A 24396-nucleotide genomic window follows, 5' to 3' on the forward strand; every position below is an offset into this window, starting at 1 on the left:
ATTGCTTTTCTCATTCTTCTTTTTGTAATGCACCTGTGAAGCATTTCCTTACAATTGAACTATTTGTAAAGTGGAGTTACTCTTTAATTAAAATCCTCCGAATTTTTTAAAACTTTTTTTTTATTTCTTAAGAATTTAAACTTCTCATGTCTGGTAGTATTTTTTGCAAATGATGCTTGAGCTGTAAATTCTTTTGTATTTTGATTAATGGTTAACAATTCCAGCTTTTGATATTAGACTGGATATTAGTAAGGTTTCTCTGTAGGATTGTTTGTAATTAAAAATTCTCAAGACATAACTTTCCTGCACTCCAACTATATATGTAACATATAGTGCCATTTAAGTCTAGAAGGTGTGAAAGGTTTGACAAATTAAAGGAAGCTCTCTGAGATTGATCTTTTGTGCACTTCCTTTTGTGTCCAAAATATAAAGATCAGAGTCGTGCATATTTAGAAAAAAAAAAAAAAATTACGTATATAATACATTGTTGCTCACTTAACCTGTTAAAAAAATTACAAGATAATAGGTTGAGTAAAATATTAGATGATATATTAAGTGGAATATTTAGTTCAAAATTTTGTATTACATCATTTATCTATGTTCCTGTAGTAAGATATATCCCATCCCCTTAATTGATAAAGAATTGAACATGTTTTTCTAAATTTTGCAACATGGAGAGATTTGTAATCAATAGTGATGTGGAGTGCGTGTTACGTCTTCTTTGTTTTAATAATTTACTGATACGATTTGATATGACTTGATATTTTACACACAAATCAACTTCTGGACTGCACTGAAGTAACTTGCACTTTCAAGCTTCAACTGCCATACCCTGCATGTGTCAGTCAGACATTTTTCGGGCAATTAATTATTTCATTTTTCATATTCTGTGTGCAGTTTTATGGACGTTCACTGGAGTATATCATCTGTAAAGCTATTTTTAGGGGTTCATCTTGTATGACATGCAGCTCGAGTTGATGAAACATTCACTGTAAATATTTGTAAATATTTATAATGTGAAAGCCTGACAAGATTAAAGTGCTATGATGTGTCTTCAGAAGAATTTGATACAGATTTTTAGTATAATCCTAATGTTGCTTAAACAAAATAAAATTTTTGTTCAGAAACAAAACTGAATGTCTTCACCATGAATAAAATCTACTAATGATTCAGCTGATGGCACTGACAATATTATTTTTTTTTTTTTTTCAAAACTAAGAAAGTGGTACTCCTGAACTTTTGGCATATCCTCGGCTTCTGCTCCAGATTCAAAGCTAGGAATAGGAAAATTGAAAGCACATATGTAACAGTTTCAAAATTCAATAAATTTTAGGCCATTAAAACCTGATGGTTACACAGTAAGTCTGCTTATAAACCTGTAGGAACTTTGAAAATTTTTGACACATTGGGCTGCATTCCAGGGAGTGGATTAACTCTGGGTGTAGCTGCTTTTAGCTTCTAGAAGAACAAAAATGGCAGGAGAGTTTTTTAAAAGAAGTAATTAGGAATCGTGAGTGAAATTAAGTACATGTTGTTTTCTTGCGCTTTCTTCACTCTTTTGTCGCATGAACTTCACCTGTTTTCATGCTGAGAGTTAATCTTGTTTCATACAACTGTTGGGTTCTGTGCCAAAAATTATAAACTCCTGAAATACAAATAGACATAATGGTATTGATATTGTTAAACAGCAAAACCCAATTTTGCCAATAATACATTTTATTATTTTATTATAGCAAATTCTGTCATGTTGACTCGTTCCAGAGCTGATTCTAGGGAGCTATATTGTTCTCTCTCATCAGTATTTTTGTTGACATATTTATTTTCATATTTGCAGGCATGACCTACACCAGATTTATCCAAATCGATTTGTCCAGAGGGATGAGCAGCGTTTCCGAATCTTCAACACTCTCTATGATCTTCCAAGTATGTGATTTCTTGGTCTGACTTTTATTGCACCTTTATGATGGGGAAAAAACCATAGTCATGCCTAATTATAAATTAATCCCTATAATCCGCCATTTTTACCTACCCATGGATATGGTTAGGTAATTAAGACAGTTGTAATTTTTCTGCCCCAAAATATGACAGAAATTGAGAATTTTGCCATAAAAATTTATCCAATGGAGCAGTACATAGTAAACATTTTAGCTCTAAAGCAATTTTGATTTGCCGGGGGGGTGGGGGGGGGATTTTAACTTTATGTTTCAATTATAATGCTTTTATGATATGAAAAGCCTAGAAAATATTATCCAACACTCTAAATTGTATTGTCAAGCTCCCAATGAAAATTGGGGTGCTTGGACTATACTTCTGTGATTGGAAGAACTAAGGGTTGTCCTTAAGACCCCGGGTCTGTGGAATTTCCCTGCCTGTAATGACATTATCCCCCACTTATTCTTGCATTCCCCCTCAACCCTCTGCTAGGGGAGGAACCCCAGCCTCCTTTCTACTTTTTTAATGTCCCCTTCTATTTCAATTCTTGGGGACAACCCACATCGTCGGAAACCCACGGTCGGTCTCGCTTCTCTTACCTTAGGTAAGAGAAGCGAGACCCACCGTGGGTTTCCGACGATGGACAACCCATAGAACTTCATTTTGTCTGAGCTTTAGATCTATAATTTGAATCAAACCACGTCTTGGAGGCAAATACCTGTTCCTTTTTTTCTTTAATTTGGCTAAATTTTAAAAGATGAAAATCTAAAGGAAAATGTTTTGCTTGTATGTTTTACTCCTTGTCTTAATTGGATTGATTGTGAACAAATCTGAGTGGTCAGTTCCGACAGAAAGTCATGTTCATTACAATGTTCCTGCTCAGTGCCAAGCAGGGGATTGATGGCTCTGGAATTAACAGTTCTAGATCCCATCTCCTCTCTCCTCAGACAGGCAGCACTTGTACTGGCACCTACCGAGTTTAACTGTCATTGTTATTTCTGGCACTGGTATCATTCACCCTCTGCTGATGACTGCCAAACTAAAGAAGCCAACAGTATCATTTTGCTACCCCTATACACACTGTTAATAACAGTTTAGATTGTTGTTTTTTTTTCTCTCTTTGGTTTATCATTTATTTGAGATGTCATTCTCGCTTTGTTACATTCATAAATCCTTCCTTCAGTGCTGAAGAAATGCAAACCAGAGACACTGACTTTTGTTATTGCTTTGAAGTTTATATAGAAGCTGTAATAAATTCCACTGACCGAAGAAAAGGTTCTACAATGAAAGGATTTGTACATGTGTGTTTGATAAATTCAGTATTGCATGAATTTACCTTTTTGCCATTTTTCAAATGGTACATTGCTATCTATTCAAGATTCTTATGGCACATTTTTAATGTTTTAAAGATCTTTACTTAAAGATACAGTCAGTTCTCATTATTTTGAACTCAATGAGACCAAGAAGAAACTTCAAGATATCCAAGGATTCAAGATATCGGGGGTAAAATACTTAAAGAATAAGTGGTTGTGACTTCCAAATCACTTCAACATATCCTTGGTACGCGGGATATCAGTGTTCAAGATACCAAAGTACAACTTGTTTATATTCTTTCAATTTTTTTTTCTTCCAATTTGAATTTTTGAAATAAAAGAGGGGCAACAAGTATTGCTTAAAAACTAAGAAAGGCAACTCTGATTTTGGCCTTAATTATTTTTAAGTTGTCTTTTAAATTACATGCAAATAGCTCAACTGTTGTTAAATAAATTAACTTCTGATTATTACCGGTAATTTTATGAATCAGAACTTAGCTAATTAGTACAGTGTTATAGAAAAATGCCAGGTGAATAATAAATTTTTGTTATTGATATGATCCATAATTTTGTATATTTTTGACTGTGAATTAAGTTGAAAATATTGTTGAAATAATTAATAAGAAAAAGTTACTCTCTCAGGCTGTCACAAGAAATTTTCATTTAATATGACAATTACAAATATCTTTCATGCATTTCCAGAGCACATAAACAAAGATTTCATGAATATAGGCCTCAGATGACCATGCACACTTAGCACCATTTCGGTCGATAGGGGATGCTTACTCCTCCTAGGCACCTGATTCCATCTCTGGAATTTCCAGGGGTCCATGTTTTATGCCCCGTCTACAGATTTGTCTTCTTTTGTTTTTATACCCCTTCATGAATATAGCCGGGGCATATAGTGTTTGTCATGTCCGTCTTCCATCCTTCTGTCCTTCCATCACACTGCATTTAGCTCAATTTCAAAGAAACTATTCATTACAAGATATTTTTATCAAACTTCATATGCTGATACATATTGATGAGAGATATTCAAGTGCATCAAAATTTTCTGACCTTTACCTTTCCATTGACCTTGACCTTTTCTAAATTTGTGATTAGCTCAATTTCCAAAAAACTATTCAAGATATTTTTATCAAACCTAATATCCAGGATCCGGTTGCACGAACGTAAGTTAAATTAACTTCCAGTTAGTGTTGTAACTAGCTGTTAAAATTTTAACGACGAGTTACATAACTGTCAGTTAAAAAAGTGTTGCTCGAAAGTCTATTAAAAATAAATTAGCTAACTCACATTTAATTGATGTCTTATAGTTAACTCTCTGTTAAAATCGTTCTACACGCGCATTTCCCTTACCTATGGTGGAATATTTCTGACGTCATAATCAAAATGACGTCAATTCATAAATGTTTTAAATTTGCTAAGGTTATTTACTATAAATATTAATTTTACATCAATTAGTAAAATATATTAAATGTATTATTAAAGATAGTTACTTAAAATATGAATTTTTACATTGAAAGATAGTCATTTTACAAGCAGTATAAACAATGCAATTACAAAGTAAGTATTCTGTATTAAAAGTTCTAACACGAGGCATTGATTTTTGGGAGGGGAAATTGAAAATATTAAAATTAAATCTCTCAAAAGTGGGAGAGGAATCCCCCCCCCCCCCCCCCCGTTTTACGTGCCTTAAGTTTGAATTGAACGATTAACCTTCTTTTCGGTTAATTGTCTGAATATTTAAAATATTTTTAAAATGATGATCATTTCGATAAAATATAATGGCATTTATTGTATGCATAATCAGTTAAAAAAAAGTACCCATATCTATACTCTTATGGAATGCTTTCGTCTTGTTGTTCTTTGCAGATAATATCGCAACATATATCCGCAATATATACATGTATAATACAGTCTTGCCTAAATCGAAATCGGGATTAAATTTGCATGTTGCTCAAATCAGACATTTCTATTATCTTTGTATAAGTTCTTCCTTCCACTTTAATAAGTTTTGAAATGATAACAAGTCCGCGATTTTGATTTTAATGTTTATTAATAATTAAATATTTAATGTAACTAGGTAACCTCAGTTAAATCTGTCAGAAAATTAATTAAGCTTTAACTTGTAGTTAACTTTTGTGCAACCGGTTTAACTCACCGTTAAATTTAACATCGGGTTAAAGCAAAGTTAACGGCCAGTTAAATTTAACTAACGTTCATGCAACCGGATCCTGATACATACTAATGAAATGGTATTAAGCTCAGTTTCAAAGAAACTATTCAAGATATTTTAATCAAACCTAATATGCGGATACATAATGATGAGAGCTATTCAACTGCATCAACATTTTTTATTTTGAGCTTGATCTTTCTTTTGACCTTAAATTTAAATTTGTGTTTAGCTAAATTTCAAAGAAAGTATTTAAGATATTTTTCATCAAATTCATATGCTTATACATATTGATGAGAGCTATTCAATTGCATCAGCATTTTTTACCTTAACCTTTTTTTTTTTACCTTGACTTCAAATTTGTGTTCAATATATTTTCAAAGAAACAGATCAAGATACTCTATCAAACTTCATATGCTGATACATATTGATATGAGCTGTTCAACTTCATCAACATTTTTGACCTCAACCTTTTCTTTGACATTGACCTCACCTTTCTCAAATTTTTTTTTTTTGCTCAAAGAAACTATTCCAGATATTTTTTATGCAAGCATATGCACTGATACATTATTTGGTGAGAATTTATCAACTGTGTCCATTTTTTCACGGTGAACTTCCCAAATGACCTTTTACTTTCCTATTAATTGTGTATTTAACTCAGTTTTAACGGTAAATTCATCAAACTTCCTAAACTAATACAAATTTTCGTGTTGCATTACTAATGAACCCTGGGCGGGGCATTCATGTCCTATGGACATGTTCATGTCCTATGGACATGTTTCAGTATTTATTTGGGGGGGGATCGATAACTGTTTGCTTTCCTCATCTTTTTCATTGGACAAATAGTTGGATCTGCATTTTTAAAAGTGAAGTCACTTGGCAGACATTTTTAATGAAAAACCCATAGAATTCTCCTAGTAGCCTTTGCATTAAAATTTGTGGTTTATACCTTAATTTTGTCACTTAAAATTGGCATTCAAAAACATTTAAATATTTGCATATTGTGTTTTAATTGCCTCAGGATGGGGTAACCCATAATATACATTGAAAGAAATTTTTTTGAAACACAGGGAAATTATCACAATTTCATACGATAAAGAAGAGAAATGCTGTTTCTTTAAATTACCCAGCAAAAGGACATAAATTACCCTGCAAAAGGACACAACTATAAGTACACTTTTTGTATAGTGTGAATTGAAACTATGTGTATTAACACGCATTCTCTGTAAGCACCAAAAAATTTACTATAGGGCTTGGAAACGACTTGTCTCGGATTTTGATGAAATTTGCACCACAGATGTGTCTTGGTACAAAACTAGCAAATATGGTGTCGGAAGTTCCACACGTGCACTTGGTTGCCATGGAGACGGATCCATTGAATTTGGCCATTTTTGGCCCTTTTTGACCAAATGAAAACATGAAAATTAAGGAAATGTAAACGGATATTTATCGGTATCTACTACACTCAAACTAAAATCATTGGATCACATGATAACTTGAATTTTTAAGGTACACAAGGCATATGATCATTTATTCTAGAAATATTCCCAATCTAATAAAAAGGTCATGCAAATTGACATGTTTTCTGAAAATTTGAAAAATGGGGAATTTAGCATTTTTTGAGATCTTTAAGGCTAAATATGAAAAATTGTCAGCAAAAAATTTCCAAATCTTATGTGTGTTTTTATACTTGAGAATTAGTAGTGTCATCTCATGAAAAAATATCGGTGGGCATTTACTCCTATTTTCAGTAACATGTATCTATAAATAGATATATTTTAGAAAAATGTAAAAAATCAAATTTTGGCAAAGTTTTAGATGTCAATGCTGGATAATTAGGAAGTATATTGTAAATATTAAGATGTTAATGACAGTAGCTAGACACCACTAGCTGGAGTGGACAATGGTTGAGGGGGATTCCCATTTCTATTTATAGTATCAAGCACCTAAATATAGATATGTCTCTGAATATTAAGAAAAATGACAGTTTTATGTTAATTGGAAGCTTCATAGAAAAAGTCTTAACAAATATTAAGCTTTTTACAATATGCCTTCAAAAAGAACATGTGTTTGTACAATAATTGATATTATATTGAGGATCGACTCTTGTTTCTTTTTATAGCAACAATGGTCTAAAAATAGATTCCTCGAATTATCTAGAAAATGTAGATTCTTACACTTTTTTAGGCAATGGTGGATGGAAAGAATGCAGACTAACTGTTATAAACCTCGTGTGATTGACAAGTACTAGAAACCATTTACAGAAATATACACTATCTGAAGGGGGTTCCCTTTTCTATTTATAGCACAAACACCCATAAATAGAAACATCTCAGCATATGAAGAAAAATGACAATTTTCCGCCAGTTTGTAAGCTTCATTGAAAAAAAATATGTACAAAATATACTTCTGTCTACAGTATGTCATGAACAAAAACATTTGGGCAATTAATAATTGACACAATATTGAAGATGGACTCTTTTTTCTTTTTATAGAAACCGCTGTCTAAAAATAGACGTAGTGAGTTATTTAGAAAATAGAGATTCTTGCACTATTTTAGACATTATGGATTGAAAATTTGAATACTCTCTGTTATAAACATTATGTGACTGACAAGTACTAAAAACCAATGACTGAAATGCAAAATGTTTCAAGGGGATTCCCATTTCTATTTTTAGCACAAAAATAAAAAAAAAACTTAGATATGTCTTAGTATGTAAAATGAGGTTAAATAAAAATTTTCCACATACTGAAAGCTTCATAAAAAAATTCACAAATAATTTGCTATCTTCAATATTTTAACAACAGGAACTGACAAGTTCTAGTAACCATTTACTGTAAGGCCCCGTATTTGAAGGGGGTTCCCATTTCTATTTATAGAATCAAACACCTTAAAATTTACATGTCTCAATATATGAAAATAAATAACAATTCTTTTGTAAATAAGCTATACAGAAAAAAATTACAAAATAAACTGCTCTCTACAATATGTCATTAACAAGAACAGTTAATCAATTAATATTTGACACTATTTAAGGGGTGAACTCTCATTTTTTATAATAGTAAAATTGTCAAAAAATATCAAAATGCTTAGAGTTATCCAGAATATGTAAATTCTAACATTATCTCACACATAACGAATGAAAACTTTGCATCCTAACAGTTACTGTTATAACCATTATGTGAATGACAAGCAATAGTGACCATTTACTGAAATGCACACTATTTGAATGAGGTTTCTTTTTCTATTTATAGCAACAAACACGTAAAAAAGTTTCTGTCTTAGCATATGAGAAAAATAACAAAGTTCCACCAATAATTACCTTCTTCTAAAAAGATATTTACAAAATAATACAATTGTCTACAATATGTCATCAAGAGGACCTTTACTTTCATTTGTTTTTATGGAAACAATTTTATAAAAATAGAAACCCTGAATTATCACAAAGATGTAGATTCTTGCACTATTTCAGACAGTAAAGATAATTTTCCACCAATCAGAAACTCATAGAAAACGTATTTTTAAATAAACTGCCCTCTACAATTTGTTAACATCAAGAACGTGGTTAGACAACAAGTTGTATATTATTAAAGGTAGATACTCAATTCTTTTATATATATAATTGTCTGAAAAGAGATGCTGTGAATTATAGAGAAATTGCACTATTTCAGATATTGTAAAGAGTGAAGAAGAAGGTAGTCAGCTTAAATACAATTATTCTTATATTTTTTTTTTCAAATATGAAATTGTGGTCAGAAACTAAATAAATGCTTTGCCAACCGTTTAAATTCACATGCAGAAAGATCATATAGTTTTTAGCTCAACTGGTCAGAGATCAGAAAACCTTATGCGATAGTAAGGTGTCCATCGTCTGTCCATCTCTCTGTCCGTCTATTTGTGAACAATGTTTCTAAATGCTACTCCACTTACAGTTTTGGACTGATTTCAATATAACTTAGCAAACAGGTAGACTACTTTAAGATGCCTAATTTTATTTATCAGTTTTTGATTTCAATGAACGGTGTTGCCATGGGTACTAAAAATAAAAAATTTCTTTAAAACACTTTCAAAACGCTACTTCTCCTACTGTTTAGTTTGATTTCAATATAACCTGGCATACAAAAAATACACTAAGATATATAATTCTATAAATTGGTTTTTGATTTTGATGAACAGTGATGCCATATTTACTAAAAATAAAAATGTCTGTGAAATACTTTCATAATGCTACAGTTTTGGTCTCATTTTCATATAACATGCAAGTAGACTACACATAAATACAAATTGTTCATCCTTTTTTGAAATTGATGAATGATGTTGATATGCTTACTAAAAATAAAAAATTCTGTAATTTTCTTTAAAGGCTACTCCTCCTGCAAATTTAGTCTGATTGCTATTAATCTTGCCACAAAAAGAGACTAGACCAAGGATCATTATTCTACCTAATGCTGTTCCAATGTTTCAAGTCGATCAAGATGCTTCTTTCCTCTTCCTCTTTTATAAGTACAAACCGATAGAGCTACAGTCTCATCAGAGACTTCTAGTTTATAGATGAACTCCTAATTACCAATTGTGACATCATGAACCTGTGCATTATTATGTATTTTAATTAAATATTGCAGAAGACATCAATTATCATGATTGGAATTTTCTTTTAGACAATATGGACCACATGCATCTACTTTCTGTGTTGTTGCTGATTACAAAACTAATTATTTTTCTGATTCCTGATTGCCCTAATTCTTGTCTTTAAGCAATATATTAATCTACAAGTTTAATTTGTCTATAGTTTTTAATTCTTTTAGCCAAAGACTCAAAGAGTTTATTCTGAGGCTGTGTCTGTGGTCTGCGTCAATCTTTTGGAATATGGACCATATCTTAATAACTTTTGGCCAATTTTTGTCAAATTTGTCACAGAGTGTCCTTGGCTTAAGAGTTCTCATTAATACCAAACATAGGGATGTGCCCCTTAAACAAGGGGAGATAATTAGGGAAACAAGAGGCCCATGGGCCACAACGCTCAGCTTAATTACTTTGTCCCTCCTGTTCCTCACCAGATTTCCCCCTTGTCATACTTATTGTGGCCCACCTTACCCTTGGGGGTCATGACATGATTTGAACAATTTAGAATCTACACTACCTATAGAAGCTTTCACATAAGTTTCAGCTTTTCTGGCCCAGTGGTTCTTACGAGTTTTAAAAATTTTCATATATATTTCAATGTAAAACTTTGATTCCCTATTGTGGGCCCATCCTACACCCTGGGGTCAGGATTTGAACAATTCAGAATATACAGTACCTCCGGAAGCTTCCACTTAAGTTTCAGCTTTTCTGGCCTACTGGTTCTTGAGAATACTTTGTATGTTTTAATGACTCCAAACTATTTTTGTTTCTTCTTGATTTTCTACCCTTGTAATGGGGCTTGGCCTTTAATCTTAACAATCTAAACTCCCCTTCACACAAGAATGCTTTGTACTAAGGTGTTTAAAATTCACCCAGTGGTTCTTGAGAAGAAGTTGAAAATGTGAAAAGTTTACAGACGGACGGACAAATGGACGGATGACAGACATCAGGTAATCAGCTTAGGTAAAAGTAATGGTTGCTAAAACAAATCCTCTTCTTAAGAACCACTGGGCAGTTTATCACCAAGCTTTAATTATATGCTTACATGGATGCAAATATGATGTAGATTAAAAATTGTTCAAGGCATCATCCTGGGGCATTATTATATTGCCCTATATAATGACTGGAATTAAGATTTTTTTTCAATTGATGCATCATAGGACCTCATGTCAAGTTGACTCAAAAGTAGGACACGATGACCTTTTTTTTCACAAAAATTATTGTCATTATTTTAGCTACTGAGAGGTTTAGACTCATAAAACCTTGTAAGTTGATGCATTTGAATTTTGCCAGTATTTAATTTCAAATCATTTTGGAGGCATATTTTGGACACTGTGAAACCTAGAATCATCAAACATTGTCAGTTGATGTATCTTGAGCCCTCGGAATGTATCAACTAAAAGGTAGATCACCGTGATCTACCTTTTGAATTTCATGATGATATTTAAATATTTCAGATAGTAATTGGCTTAGATTCATTAAACTTCGTCACGTGATGCATCTTGGGTCCTCTGGATGTATCAAACCAAACTAGGTCATTTGGATTTTTAAGGGAATATCTAAATATTTGAGAGAGTAAGAGGCTAATAATCATCAAACGTTCTCATTTGATGCATCTTGGGATCACGGGCTATGTTAACCTAAAGGTATGTTAAAGTGACTTAATTTTGGAATTTCACAGCTATATCTAAATATTTCTGATACTAAGAGGCTTAGAGTCATCAAACGTTGTCAGATAAAGCATCTTGGGTCCTCGAAATGTGTGAACAAAAAATAGGATTTTTCAGGCAATATCTGAATATTTTAAATTATAGGAGGCTTACAATCATTGCAATTACAGAGTTTATCAAAAAAGTAGGTCACAGAGCTACGTTTGGGATTTCAAGGCTTAATCTAAATATATAAGATTCAGAAGAGCGATCCTAGGCCCTCGATTCTCTTGTTTAATTGTCATTTCATTGATCCGTTACAGGGTTATTCTCAGATGACTGTTGAAACCCTCTGGTCTCTTGTATAACTTTGTTGCTATAAATAGAAATGGAAATCCTCACTGATTTTGTGTATTTCAGTTATAAATAGAACTGGAAGTCCTCATTGTTTTTTGTGCTTGTCACTTAATGGTAACTAGCACATGTACTTGTCAGTCACATTATGGATAATTTACTAGAAAAAGACTTTAATGGTGACATAACAACAAAGCTTTATGATAAACGTGATGACTTCAATTTTTCAATCATCAACTTCCCTTACTTATGTAGCAATATACCCTTATCACCTGCATATGGGGTTTATGTCTCCCATTTGCTTCGATATGCAAGAACATGCTCTACGTATGAACAATTTCTAAAACGAGGCAAGCTATTGACAAACAAATTGATGAAACAAACATATCAACAGTCTCATTTGAAGTCATCATTTCGCAAGTTTTATGGTCGATACAATGACCTTGTCAGCAAATACAACCTATCATTAAGTCAAATGCTGACTGACGTTTTTCATACTAATTGTTAGGCCATTATTTACACACTGAATTGTCTACGGATATTTCCTTTTTGTTTTTTTTTCGATCAGCAGGAGATGCTCACTCCTCCATGGCTCCTGATCCCACTTCTGATGATTTTGGAGGTCCATGTTTGCTCAGCTCTCAATCTGTATTGTCTAAATGGACTTTGAGCTTGAATGCTGTTCATTATCTCCATATTTCATTTCGTTTTCACTATTCAGTTAGTCTGGAAATTTTCCATCCATGATATCTCAAATAGTGCGAATTTACATAATACAGCATCTATTTTTAGAAACTGTTGCTAAAAAAAATTGTGAGCCTACGTTCATTAATATGTAAAGTGCTGTCTAAACAACTGTTCCTGTTGTTGAAATATTGTAGATAGCAATATGTTTGTAAAAAATTTAATGAAGCTTCCAGTATGTGGAAAATTTTTATTTAACCTCATTTTACATACTAAGAAGTATCTAGGTTTTTTATTTTTTTTGTGCTAAAAATAGAAATGGGAATCCCCTTGAAACATTTTGCATTTCAGTCATTGGTTTCTAGTACTTGTCAGTCACATAATGTATATATTAGGGAGTATTCAAAATTTCAATCCATAATGTCTAAAATAGTGCAAGAATCTCTATTTTCTAAATAACTCACTGCATCTATTTTTAGACTACGGTTGCTATAAAAAGAAAATAGAATCCATCTTCAATATTGTGTCAATTATTAATTGCCCAAGTTTTTATTCATGACATATTGTAGACAGCAGTATAATTTGAAAATATTTTTTTCAATGAAGCTTACAACTGGTGGAAAATTGTCACTTTTCCTCAAATGTTTCTATGTTTCTATTTATGGGTGTTTGTGCTATAAATAGAAAAGGGAACCCCCTTCAGATAGTGTATATTTCTGTAAATGGTTTCTAGTACTTGTCAATCACACGAGGTTTATAACAGTTAGTCTGCATTCTTTCCATCCACCATTGCCTAAAAAAGTGCAAGAATCTACATTTTCTAGATAATTCGAGGAATCTATTTTTAGACCATTGTTGCTATAAAAAGAAACAAGAGTCGATCCTTAATATTGTATCAATTATTGTACAAACACATGTTTTTTTGAAGGCATATTGTAAAAAGCTTAATATTTGTTAAGACTTTTTCTATGAAGCTTCCAATTAACATAAAACTGTCATTTTTCTTAATATTCAGAGACATATCTATATTTAGGTGCTTGATACTATAAATAGAAATGGGAATCCCCCTCAACCATTGTCCACTCCAGCTAGTGGTGTCTAGCTACTGTCATTAACATCTTAATATTTACAATATACTTCCTAATTATCCAGCATTGACATCTAAAACTTTGCCAAAATTTGATTTTTTACATTTTTCTAAAATATATTTATTTATAGATACATGTTACTAAAAATAGGAGTAAATGCCCACCGATATTTTTTCATGAGATGACACTACTAATTCTCAAGTATAAAAACACACATAAGATTTGGAAATTTTTTGCTGACAATTTTTCATATTTAGCCTTAAAGATCTCAAAAAATGCTAAATTCCCCATTTTTCAAATTTTCAGAAACCATGTCAATTTGCATGACCTTTTTATTAGATTGGGAATATTTCTAGAATAAATGATTATATGCCTTGTGTACCTTAAAAGTTCAAGTTATCATGTGATCCAATGATTTTAGTTTGTGTGTAGTTGATACCGATAAATATCCGTTTACATTTCCTTAATTTTCATGTTTTCATTTGGTCAAAAAGGGCCAAAAATGGCCAAATTCAATGGATCCGTCTCCATGGCAACCAAGTGCACGTGTGGAACTTCCGACACCATATTTGCTAGTTTTGTACCAAGACACATCTGTGCTGCAAATTTCATCAAAATCCGAGACATGTCGTTTCCATTTTTTTTTGGTGCTTACAGAGAATGCGTGTTAATTGGTGAAACTTGCTGAAAAATATGTTACACTTCAATTTTTTTTCTTTAATTTAATGAAATTATTGTCAGAAGTATAAATTTCTTTGGCTATTACAGTTTAATGTATTTTTATTATAAGGTTTAATTACACCAGAAAATATTTCAAAAAAATATATTTATATGCTTACATTTAATATTTTCTTCATTTATCACAAATTTTACCTTTCCGTGTTTTCTTGTGGTAATAACCAAAGTTTTCCAAATATTTTTAGACCATTTTTCATTTTGACTGTTTGTCATTATTTTGTGCAGTAATTTATAGGTAATTTAAAAATGACGTATTTCTTAAAGTCACATTAAATCTCTAGTGTATATATATACAGACTGTTAAAATTGAAAGAAGCCTAATTTTTCAAAATAAATTTATTTTTGGGATTAAACATTATGCAAAACAAATCAAAGTTATAATTTCCCTGTCATTGGAATATCACTTTGAAATATCTTATCTTGTAGATTCTTTTTATCTTTGATGAAAAAATATACATCATACATGTATCTGATTTCTGAAACAAAACTACCAGTGATTGTTCACAGATATTTGGATTCCTGAATTAATAAAACCTCCCTTCCAATCCCAGATTGTGTGGAGAGTAAAGACATCTGTCTGGAGTGTACCAATAAATCTGTCATCTCTATTGAGTAATCATCCCAATTTGTTACTTCCTCTGAAATCAGCTTCAGTCAACATTGGCAGAACTTGTCTTCTAAAATGTTTTTTTTTTCTTTTTTGCACTACAGTGCAAAGAAGATTTCTTATTACACTGACAAATACTCAATAAGAAAGAGTTTTATAGGAATTAAAGGTATAAAGAAGGAAAGGGTGGAAGTAATGTAGAGAAATCTATGTACTTTTGGAGTACACCAGGATTTGGAGTACCACTAAAAAAAGAATCACAGTTTTGCATGACAGGTACTCGCTTTGAGGTGTGAGTGCACCAAACAACACCTGCATTACTTAACTTTCTTAACAAGCCAATTACACCCAAAAAAAAACTGTTTCTTGCAATTGCATCTTCATGTATCTTCATTTTGCAGAGGAGAAATGAAAAGTTGCACCAGTACACTGCATTGTTTTTGTTTGCTAAAAGTGATGCCTAGTCATTGTTCAACTCAAACATATAGAAAAAAATTTTATTGATGAAAATCTGAGACTTGGCAATGGCTTACTAAGGCCAGAGCCAGGATTTGTTTTGGAGAGGAGCTTGGTGCAGCGTCAAGGGAGAAAATACCATGAATTTAGGAACAGTCTTTTAATGTTTCATGTCAGTGTCTGTCATCAGTTCATTAAAACCTTTTAAAATGGTGTTTTGGGTTTTTGAAATTGTGTGAAGAAAAGGGAATTTTTGTGTGTGCTGTAATATTGTCCATTAGGCATGAATTTTTGTGTGTGCTGTAATAGTGTCCATTAGGCATTAGTCTACAATAAAAATTATGCAGAAGAGTTTTTGAGAAACCAAATCTAATGGACTATTCACTATGTAATGAACACCAAACATTTCATATTGTTTTTGCTTCTGCATGCAGTCATTTGTTGAAATTTCAGCTATGGATATGTAACATCTTTAAGCAGAAACAATTTTCGGAAAAAAAAGATTTTTTTATCAGTACTCTGCATACAATAATAAAATGTGAAAATTTCAGAAATAATATCTTTAGTAAAACAAAATAAAGAAAAAAAAATCAGATCCACATTTGTGCCAAATTTATCAAGAATATTTATAATTATGTAAGGGATGGGTTCAATTTTTCACTTTTCCTTGAAAAATTTCCAAAAAGTTTTCTCCCAGACAGGAAGCAGGATTGTTAATGAAAAACCACCTTGATATAAACAAGAGTAGAACATCTACCCTGGCCACCGGATATCCATAACATCATCAGTGTATGATGAAAAGATATACATCCAACACTAAGTGATCATACAGGAAATTATATTTAACAGATTTTTCCCCCACACCATACATTCACATTGAATCACTGGCATATTGGCAGGTCTCTTACATTTTTCTTTCCAGATGGCATCTGTTTTCAGATATTTTTTTTTCCTGACCCCTTTCCATTCTAGGAAATCAAAGTCATGAGTCTTCCTGGTTATGTTTTGGCTCACCTGAGTCAATGCTTAATTGAGGCATTTTTTTTAAAGTTTTCACTTTTTAGTGTTATCAGGTGTATTCATTTTTCTGTGAGTCAATAAAAGATACTGTATATTTAAGTTCCAACATAGACATTTAAGATAACCAAGCTGTATGATTTAGATCTACATCATGTTTTTATGCCCCTATAATTGAAGATTCAGGTGCATATAGTTTTTGGTCTGTCTGGCTTTATGTTTGTCTGTTTAGCTGTTTGAATGTCTATTTGTCAGCAACAACTTTGGCCATAACTTCTAAACAGTTAGCACTAATATTTCACCTGTGTATTTCTTATGAGAAGACCTTTCTTTGGGTACCAACATTTTTGACCTCATGTCCTTGACCTTGGTGTTTAAGCTACTTTTGAAAAACTTTAACTTTGGCCATAACTTTTGAAGGTTGCCGGTAATGCTCTCACATTTCACATATGTATTCTTTGTGACAAGACCTTTATTTGCCTACCAACATTTTTTTTTTTACTTCTTGACCTTTACCTGGGAGTTAGACTACTTTTTAAAAAACTAACCTTGGCCATAACTTCTGAGTGGTTGGTGTTAGGGCTGTCATATTTCACATAATATGTTTGTCTGTTTATTTATTTTGTCTATTTTTCTGCAACAACTTTGTTCACTTACTTTTCTACAACAATTTCTAAATGTCAGCTAAGGCATTCATATTTCACCTGTGTATTTCTTATGACAAGACCTTTCTTTGGATACCAACATTTTTGATCTCATGACCTTGACCTTGGAGTTTAATCTACTTTTGAAAGATTTTAACCTTGGCGATGAGTAGCCATACTGGGGCATTGGTGTTTCACAAACACATCTTTTTCTTTTTCTTTTAAATTTGATGTATAAAGATTATGCATGTAAATTATGCTTATTACGTAAAATATGCTTATAAGTTATAATCTACATGATTGCTTACTAATTAAAACATAGCATCTGTATATGACGTTAATTGATATTTGATTTTTTATTTGCAGTCATCTATATCCTAGCCTGTCTGGTAGATTTCTTCACGAATCATTCTGATTACACCAGGTAAACTTTCCTACTACATCTATTCAGTATCAGGTAAAATGCTATACTAAGGCATCTTGCTTATTATTACATTATTACAGTAACAAGTAGTGTGACAATGGTAGACATGCACACACTGATTTCTCTGATATTACAATTTAAGGTAGTCATTCTGATTGTAATTATCATTTGCAAAAGCTGTTCACAATATACCCTGATGATGAAACTCTCAAAATATACATGATGATGAAACTCTCAAAATATACATAAGGTACATTGATTACATATGGTTTTCACTTATTACATATATGCTGACATGATTACACAAGGTGGATACTCTTAGCAAGTGATTTAGACATTCTAATCAGACTGACTACACAGGGACAGCATTTGTTTAAAAAGAAAGCTCATTACAAAAGATAGACAGTCTGATTACATATTACTTTATTACACGATGTAAGCACTCGTAACAAAAACTGACAAAGTGGAAACAGACAATCTTGTTAATACATGCATTGGATTATTATTATAGATATATTTTAATGATGTGACTGTCACTTGGCATTCAGAAGTAAGGTTATTATATTTCAGGGTTTTTTTATTTAATGTAATATTTATTACATTTAATGTAATCATTGTGAGTTCACTATAGCATTTATAATATCAGGGTTCGACACTAACATTAGTCCGTTAGTCTCAGACTGATACATTTTCATTCGGACTAATAAAACCTGTGACTAATTAGTCCAAGCGGACCAATAAAAATTTCTGGAAAACTATATGAATAAATTACTGATGTCCGATTCTCGACAACTTTTACTAGAAAATCCCGCATTTATTTTTAGATTTCTAGCTTTTGGTGGGTAGTTACGCAATTCCGAGTCAATTCAGAGCTTTATTTTTCGATTGATCGATATGAAGTAAAAGGTTTTCATGATCATGATTTAGTATGACACTTTAAAGAAAGATGTTGGACGTTTTGAATGTAATGTAAAGAACGAGATCGGTAATACGATCGTACTTGCTGATTGCGAGATTTGAATGAATCTGTGGAATAATAAATTTCACGTAAATGCTTTGTCTCTTTCAAAAAAAAGTATAAAACGTATATTAATTGTCACGTTAAATTAATGTCTAAAAACAATTTTTTTTTGACGGACTCATAAAATCACGTGTGGACCAGTAAAAGTAAAGAAGCACTAGTCCAGCCGGACTAAAGCCTTAAAAAGTTAGTGTCGAACCCTGAATATTTGCATTTACCTTTTTCATTTTTATTACATTTTATTACAATCAGTGTAGACTAATACAAGTTAGCTTAAAAATAAATGTATAGACTTTTAATATTTAACTACAATTCATTCAACAAATTGTTAAGGCATTTTGTAATTTTCTTTGAAATTCAGTGGTTTTAATGAACTTAAATGAAATCTGTAGATACATATTTTTTACAACGTTTCATGGTAAGAAAAATTGTCTTTAATAGCGTGGATGAAGAACACGGCAGGTTAATTGCATGGAGAACAGCATGTCTAACACAGTTGTGACCCCAAACCCTCAAGTTACAAATCCTCTTGATTGAGTAAATTCAATTTTTAAGGCTATAAACTTAAATCAGATGTTTATCATTTAATTCCTTTGGTGTTATTGAAGCACAGCTAATGGTTTGAGCCTACAGTGTTTGGGGTAAGGGTAAAATGAGGAAGTGGTAGCGCCACTGCCAGGGTCTGATTTTTCCTCCAACCAAAGTTTGCTGCACTTCCTAATTTGTGACCATGATGTAGTGATATAACTTTTTAAAAGTGCCCCTTTTATGTTTTTTTTTGACACACCTTAGATATTTGAAAATGAGTTTAACATAAAGTTCAATTATAAGTTATAAAATGTAGGAAATATGGAGTGTAATTATAATGAATCACATTTTCTTAATGTACATTTTTATAAACAAAGACTTTATGCATGCAATAAAATTAGATGCAGTGAATAATTAACATTTGTCTAACCAAGAATTTTTTATTATCATGTACTTGATAAACAATTTTCTTTTCAGTATATTATACAGAAAAGTGATGGGGAAAATTATAATCATTCCATATAAGTGAGGATTCTTTTTAACAAAGTTCTGTATAAGCAGGTTTTACTGTACTCAAAATCATGAGTCAAAAGGAAAATAAGATTCTTGAGATTGAAAAGACATAAACTGTTTAAAAACAGCTACCTTTATGAAAAAGAAATAAAAGATGGAACAAATACACGTAACTCAAACAATTAAATTCTGTTATTTTGTATCCAGAATTTTGAGTAAGACTCAATTTTTTTGTGGAATATTCTTTGTTCATTCATGTTTTGGTATTCATATAAGCAAACAATAACATGAAGGCTTGACACTTTGCTATTAAGACTGCAATTGCACACCAATTTCATGCACCCAGAGACTCTTTTTTTTATTACATTTGATCATTTTTTTCATCCATAATGGCAGGAAACAGAATCTCAAAAAGGTTTAAATACCAACAACCATCATTGTAAAGTTTTTAATTAAAATTTTTTTGGCCAACATTTGAATTCAGTTTAATAACATCCATTATAACTCAATGGAGTTGATCAGGTTCAAAAATATCAAAAGTTCATTAAATCTTTTAAAAGGGGGCTATTGTTTGATTAGTGGGGGTGTCTGCTTTCTACTTAGACTACATAGCAATTATTACAATCTTCTCCAAAACACATTTGCTAGAAGCTCAGTTTCAGACCTTCTGCCTCCATTCCAATGATGTAGAATCCAGAGATTATAAATTTATAATGTGTGCAAGAGAGAGGGATAGAAACCCTCAGGAAGACTGTGGTCAATTTAGCAATTTATTTTTTGGTACATGGAGCTCCCTCGAGTCGTTGCCCTCCTTGACTTGACAGCAGCAAGGATTTTGTTTGCCCATCAAATGATGAGTTTTATATTAGATTCTTAAGCTTTCCTGCAATCTGTGCCTTGTGCATGGAGGATTATGTTCAGGTTATAAGAGGTGGCTTTATGATTAAAAAATCATCACCCTGTGTCTCGTGAAGCAGTCAAGCAGAACTGATTAAAACAGATCATGCACAGTTTGTCTTTGATTGTTGCTTTTCTAGCCTTTCTAAGTAACTTATTTATTCAGAGTTAGTAATTGGATTTGGGTTATGTTTTTGGTTGTTTATTTTGCCAAAATAGCAGATAAAAAAAAACTCTGAGATTGAAATTCTAGATCACCGGTTTGTTTTGGTCTGTGAGTTAGATTAACTTAAATTAAGTTGAACAGAATTTGTTTGAAAGCTTATATTGGATTGGAAATTTTAATTAAAATTGTTTAACTTTGAATTCAGAAGTTTTATGGTTCTTGGCTAATTAAATTGACATGAATTCCTGTTTCTCAGCAGATTAGCGTAGATTATTGTTGCTGACAATGATTAAATGCGTTAGAAAAACAGAGATTGGCAAATTCTTGTCTCTCAAGATAGTATTTAGCTTTAATTTACACATTAATTATTCAGGTTTCAGTTTATGTAATTCCCACAGTTATGCATTATATTATGTAATAATGTAATAAATGTTCTAATGGTTCATTTGAAAAAAAAAAAATCTTAGTGGAATGATAATGAACAAATTAAAGTTATAAATGCTTTCCAAAAATAAGCTAGATTTAAAATAACAATCTCACTTTGCAAATTACATTAGAAAACCCCCATGTGCAGTTTTCTCTAAACCACCCAGAATTTCCTCTGTTTTAAAGAATCCGAACTTGCAGGTCTCTGAGAATTCTTTCTGTACATGATGCTTAACTCAGATGACATATCTAAGCTTTCAATAAGATAACTCCAGCAGAGTTCACAATAAATGAAGATAGCCTTGTTGGTAATGATTGATAGAAACACTGAAACTTGGCATTCATTATAACCTGTAGAGCAGCTCACCTTTTATGATAGCAGTCTCGAGATATAGGAATGATAGTGCTACTTATTGCTGATAAAAGGGCTATCATTGATGACGCTAAGTTTTGGGAATCACACCTTAGAAGCCAAGTTGATGGATAGATTGGGAGGGTTTTATGTAAAGGTGGCAGAAATCTTATGGTCCTGCTTTTGTGCTCCATTGATAGAGTAAATGCCAGGAATTTGTGACATTTTCAGCGTGTGATGTTTTTGGATCTGTGTGTAATGATTGTCATTTTCCATTAAAATCTGATGTTTTTGAAGTAGATTGCCTAAGATTTCTGTGATAGAACAGATACAAATGAAACTTGTCAGGCAGGACAGAACTTAGGTACTAGCTGGGATGGACCTGAATAATGACCTCAAGGGACCTTTGACCTTTAGATTCAGGACAAGTTTTGATGCAGTGACAAAGTTTTGAGTGATATATATTATAACTCTTATGAATCTAGTAACCTTTAGCATTCACAACAGGGTGATGACCTTGAAAAATGACCATGAACTTATGAGTTAAGAAGCAGGCAAGTGGGGATACACTGAGAAATTTTATGCATCCATTTACACAAATTGAACAATTAAAAGTCACACACTGTATTTCAGAGAAGTTTATTACCATGCACTGATATATTCACCTTAGATTTAAGAAAAAAAGGGACTGCTATAGCACTTCTAAATGCATGCAGCATTATAATATTTCTATTGCATGTTCTTTCACAATACATGTACCAAAGTTAATAAAAAAATTATCAGACACTGCATTTGAAACAAAATACTATTTAGTAATCAAGGTCATTTTCTTATTTGCAGCAAATTCTTTGATATCTTTCATCTGATTTGATTTAATAATGCTTAATACTTGTTAGAGATTGATGCTCAGGAAGAAATTTGTATCAATTAATGCACAACTGTAAAAAATAATTCTTGATTTTCAGGGTTTTCAATGAAAATTCAAGGTCAGTGGGTAATTAAAACCAAAAAAAAAAAAAATGAGAGAAAATGTGAAATTAATTTGTTTATATAACAGTGAGTGCAGGTGTTTGAATTTTCAGGTTAATTAGTAATCTCCTAATGCTAGCCTACCTTATGCTTATATAAATTGTATATAAATTCATTCCTCATGAATTGCATCATACTGAACATTTTGCTACATTAGAGACTGGAGGTCAAGTGTGTGTGCAGTCATTTGCTCTGAAAGTCACCTTTCCTCCATGATGTCAGTTTGATTAATTGTTCGTGGTTTACATAAACAGAGATGCTAGGAGGATTTAAATGTCAAAAATGAAGTTAAAACCAAATAATTTGAAATTTTGAAGAGTCTTGCAGATAAGAATGTTTCAACAACTCAATTACTTTTTTTAAAGTGCATCAAATTTGAAATTTGAATTTGAAAAAATACCTGTATGTCATTAATCTTTGAGAGACAAAATGCTGTGGATTAAAATTTGTTCCTGCAATGTAGTGTGAAGTGAACATGCAGTAATAAAATGAAAAATATGAATACAATTTTCTGAGCTATTACTAATAGCTTGTTTGCTATGCCGTTATTTGCCATGCAGTAAAAATGATGCAGAACTATATGAAACAGAGAGAAAAGAAAACAAGTTGCTTTTTATAATACCATCAGGTTGTCTCTAAGCCTTGTCAATGTATGGAAAAGTGAAAATAATATTTGATTTGAATTTCATGCAAGTATGTATTTCACAAAATATCTTATTCTCGACAAAGGTACATGTAGTACTTAATTTATTTACAAAAATAGAAAGGAAAAGATCATTAGTTGTCAATTTGACAATTTTTTTTGTAGTATGGACAACGGAGTCAGGACAGGGGATATAACAATGACATGGCACTCAATTTACCAAGACGTAATGTCTGCCGTTGGCATTGTTCATGATAAAAATGTACGTATGGACAAGGAAAAGAAAGATAACTCACTCTGTTTCAGAATTTAAATTGCACATTTTTTAAATGATTCTTAAAACATGGTTTTAACAAAAGAACTTGATATTCATTTATGTCAGTATATTTTTATGTTGGTGTATTCCAGCAATATTAATTACCGGTATATACAATGTACATGCAGGGGCCATTAAAAGGTGAAACTGTGAAGAATTTAGAGAAGTATGTTATAAAAGATGAAAGGCTTCCAGTGCTTTTGGACAGGTATGCTTTGACTATCAGCTAATGTGACCAGTTCTCATGTATATATACTAGAGTTCTCATATATGGTATAAGTACCAGATATGTAATGAATTCTCATAGGTATGTCTCTTCTATAGGCCATATTTTATTTTTTCAAACTTTTTTTTTTCATACCAAAGGTGCATATATGTAAAAACAGAGTTCTAATCTGATGTAAATGTTTTTGTTTTTCTGTGTTAGAATGAGAGCACATGGATCCAAAGTCTTTCTAGCAACAAATAGTGGTTATCAGTACACAAATGTAAGTTAATGTGTCATCTACTTAAAGGTTTACCGGTAATTAATCATCAAAAGTGACAACTTGGAAAGTCAAAGAATACACAAAAACTGTAGACATCAATACATGTAGTTGTATATTTCATTGAGAAATCGTTTTAATATCTATTCTTCTTCACTGTGATTTACAGTGTAATGAATGTTTTACTTTGATTTGATTTTCATATGGGTTTTTTTTTCTTGTAGAAAGTGATGTCATACATGTTGAATGATGACAAGGTATTTACATTTTCTCGTAAGATTTGAAGTGTGTGTGTGTGTGCCTCTCTATTAAAG

At 31.8% G+C, this 24396-nt stretch overlaps 1 protein-coding gene across 1 annotated transcript in view; it reads left to right on the forward strand.

The window, feature by feature from the left end:
• The window catches only part of LOC133202701 (cytosolic purine 5'-nucleotidase-like), a 64286-nt gene that overhangs the window by 32438 nt on the left and 7452 nt on the right, over positions 1 to 24396 (forward strand). Inside the window, exons 6-12 of the mRNA XM_061338559.1 lie at positions 1835 to 1923; positions 17649 to 17706; positions 19169 to 19189; positions 23447 to 23543; positions 23726 to 23805; positions 24025 to 24085; positions 24307 to 24339. Of these exons, the coding sequence (XP_061194543.1) occupies positions 1835 to 1923; positions 17649 to 17706; positions 19169 to 19189; positions 23447 to 23543; positions 23726 to 23805; positions 24025 to 24085; positions 24307 to 24339 (439 nt within the window). The remainder of the gene's footprint in view (positions 1 to 1834; positions 1924 to 17648; positions 17707 to 19168; positions 19190 to 23446; positions 23544 to 23725; positions 23806 to 24024; positions 24086 to 24306; positions 24340 to 24396) is intronic.

Source organism: Saccostrea echinata, unplaced genomic scaffold (assembly GCF_033153115.1).
Source record: "Saccostrea echinata isolate AGI-Se365-2 ecotype Australia unplaced genomic scaffold, CSIRO_AGI_Sech_v1 ptg000047l, whole genome shotgun sequence".
Taxonomy (NCBI): Eukaryota; Metazoa; Mollusca; class Bivalvia; order Ostreida; family Ostreidae; genus Saccostrea; species Saccostrea echinata.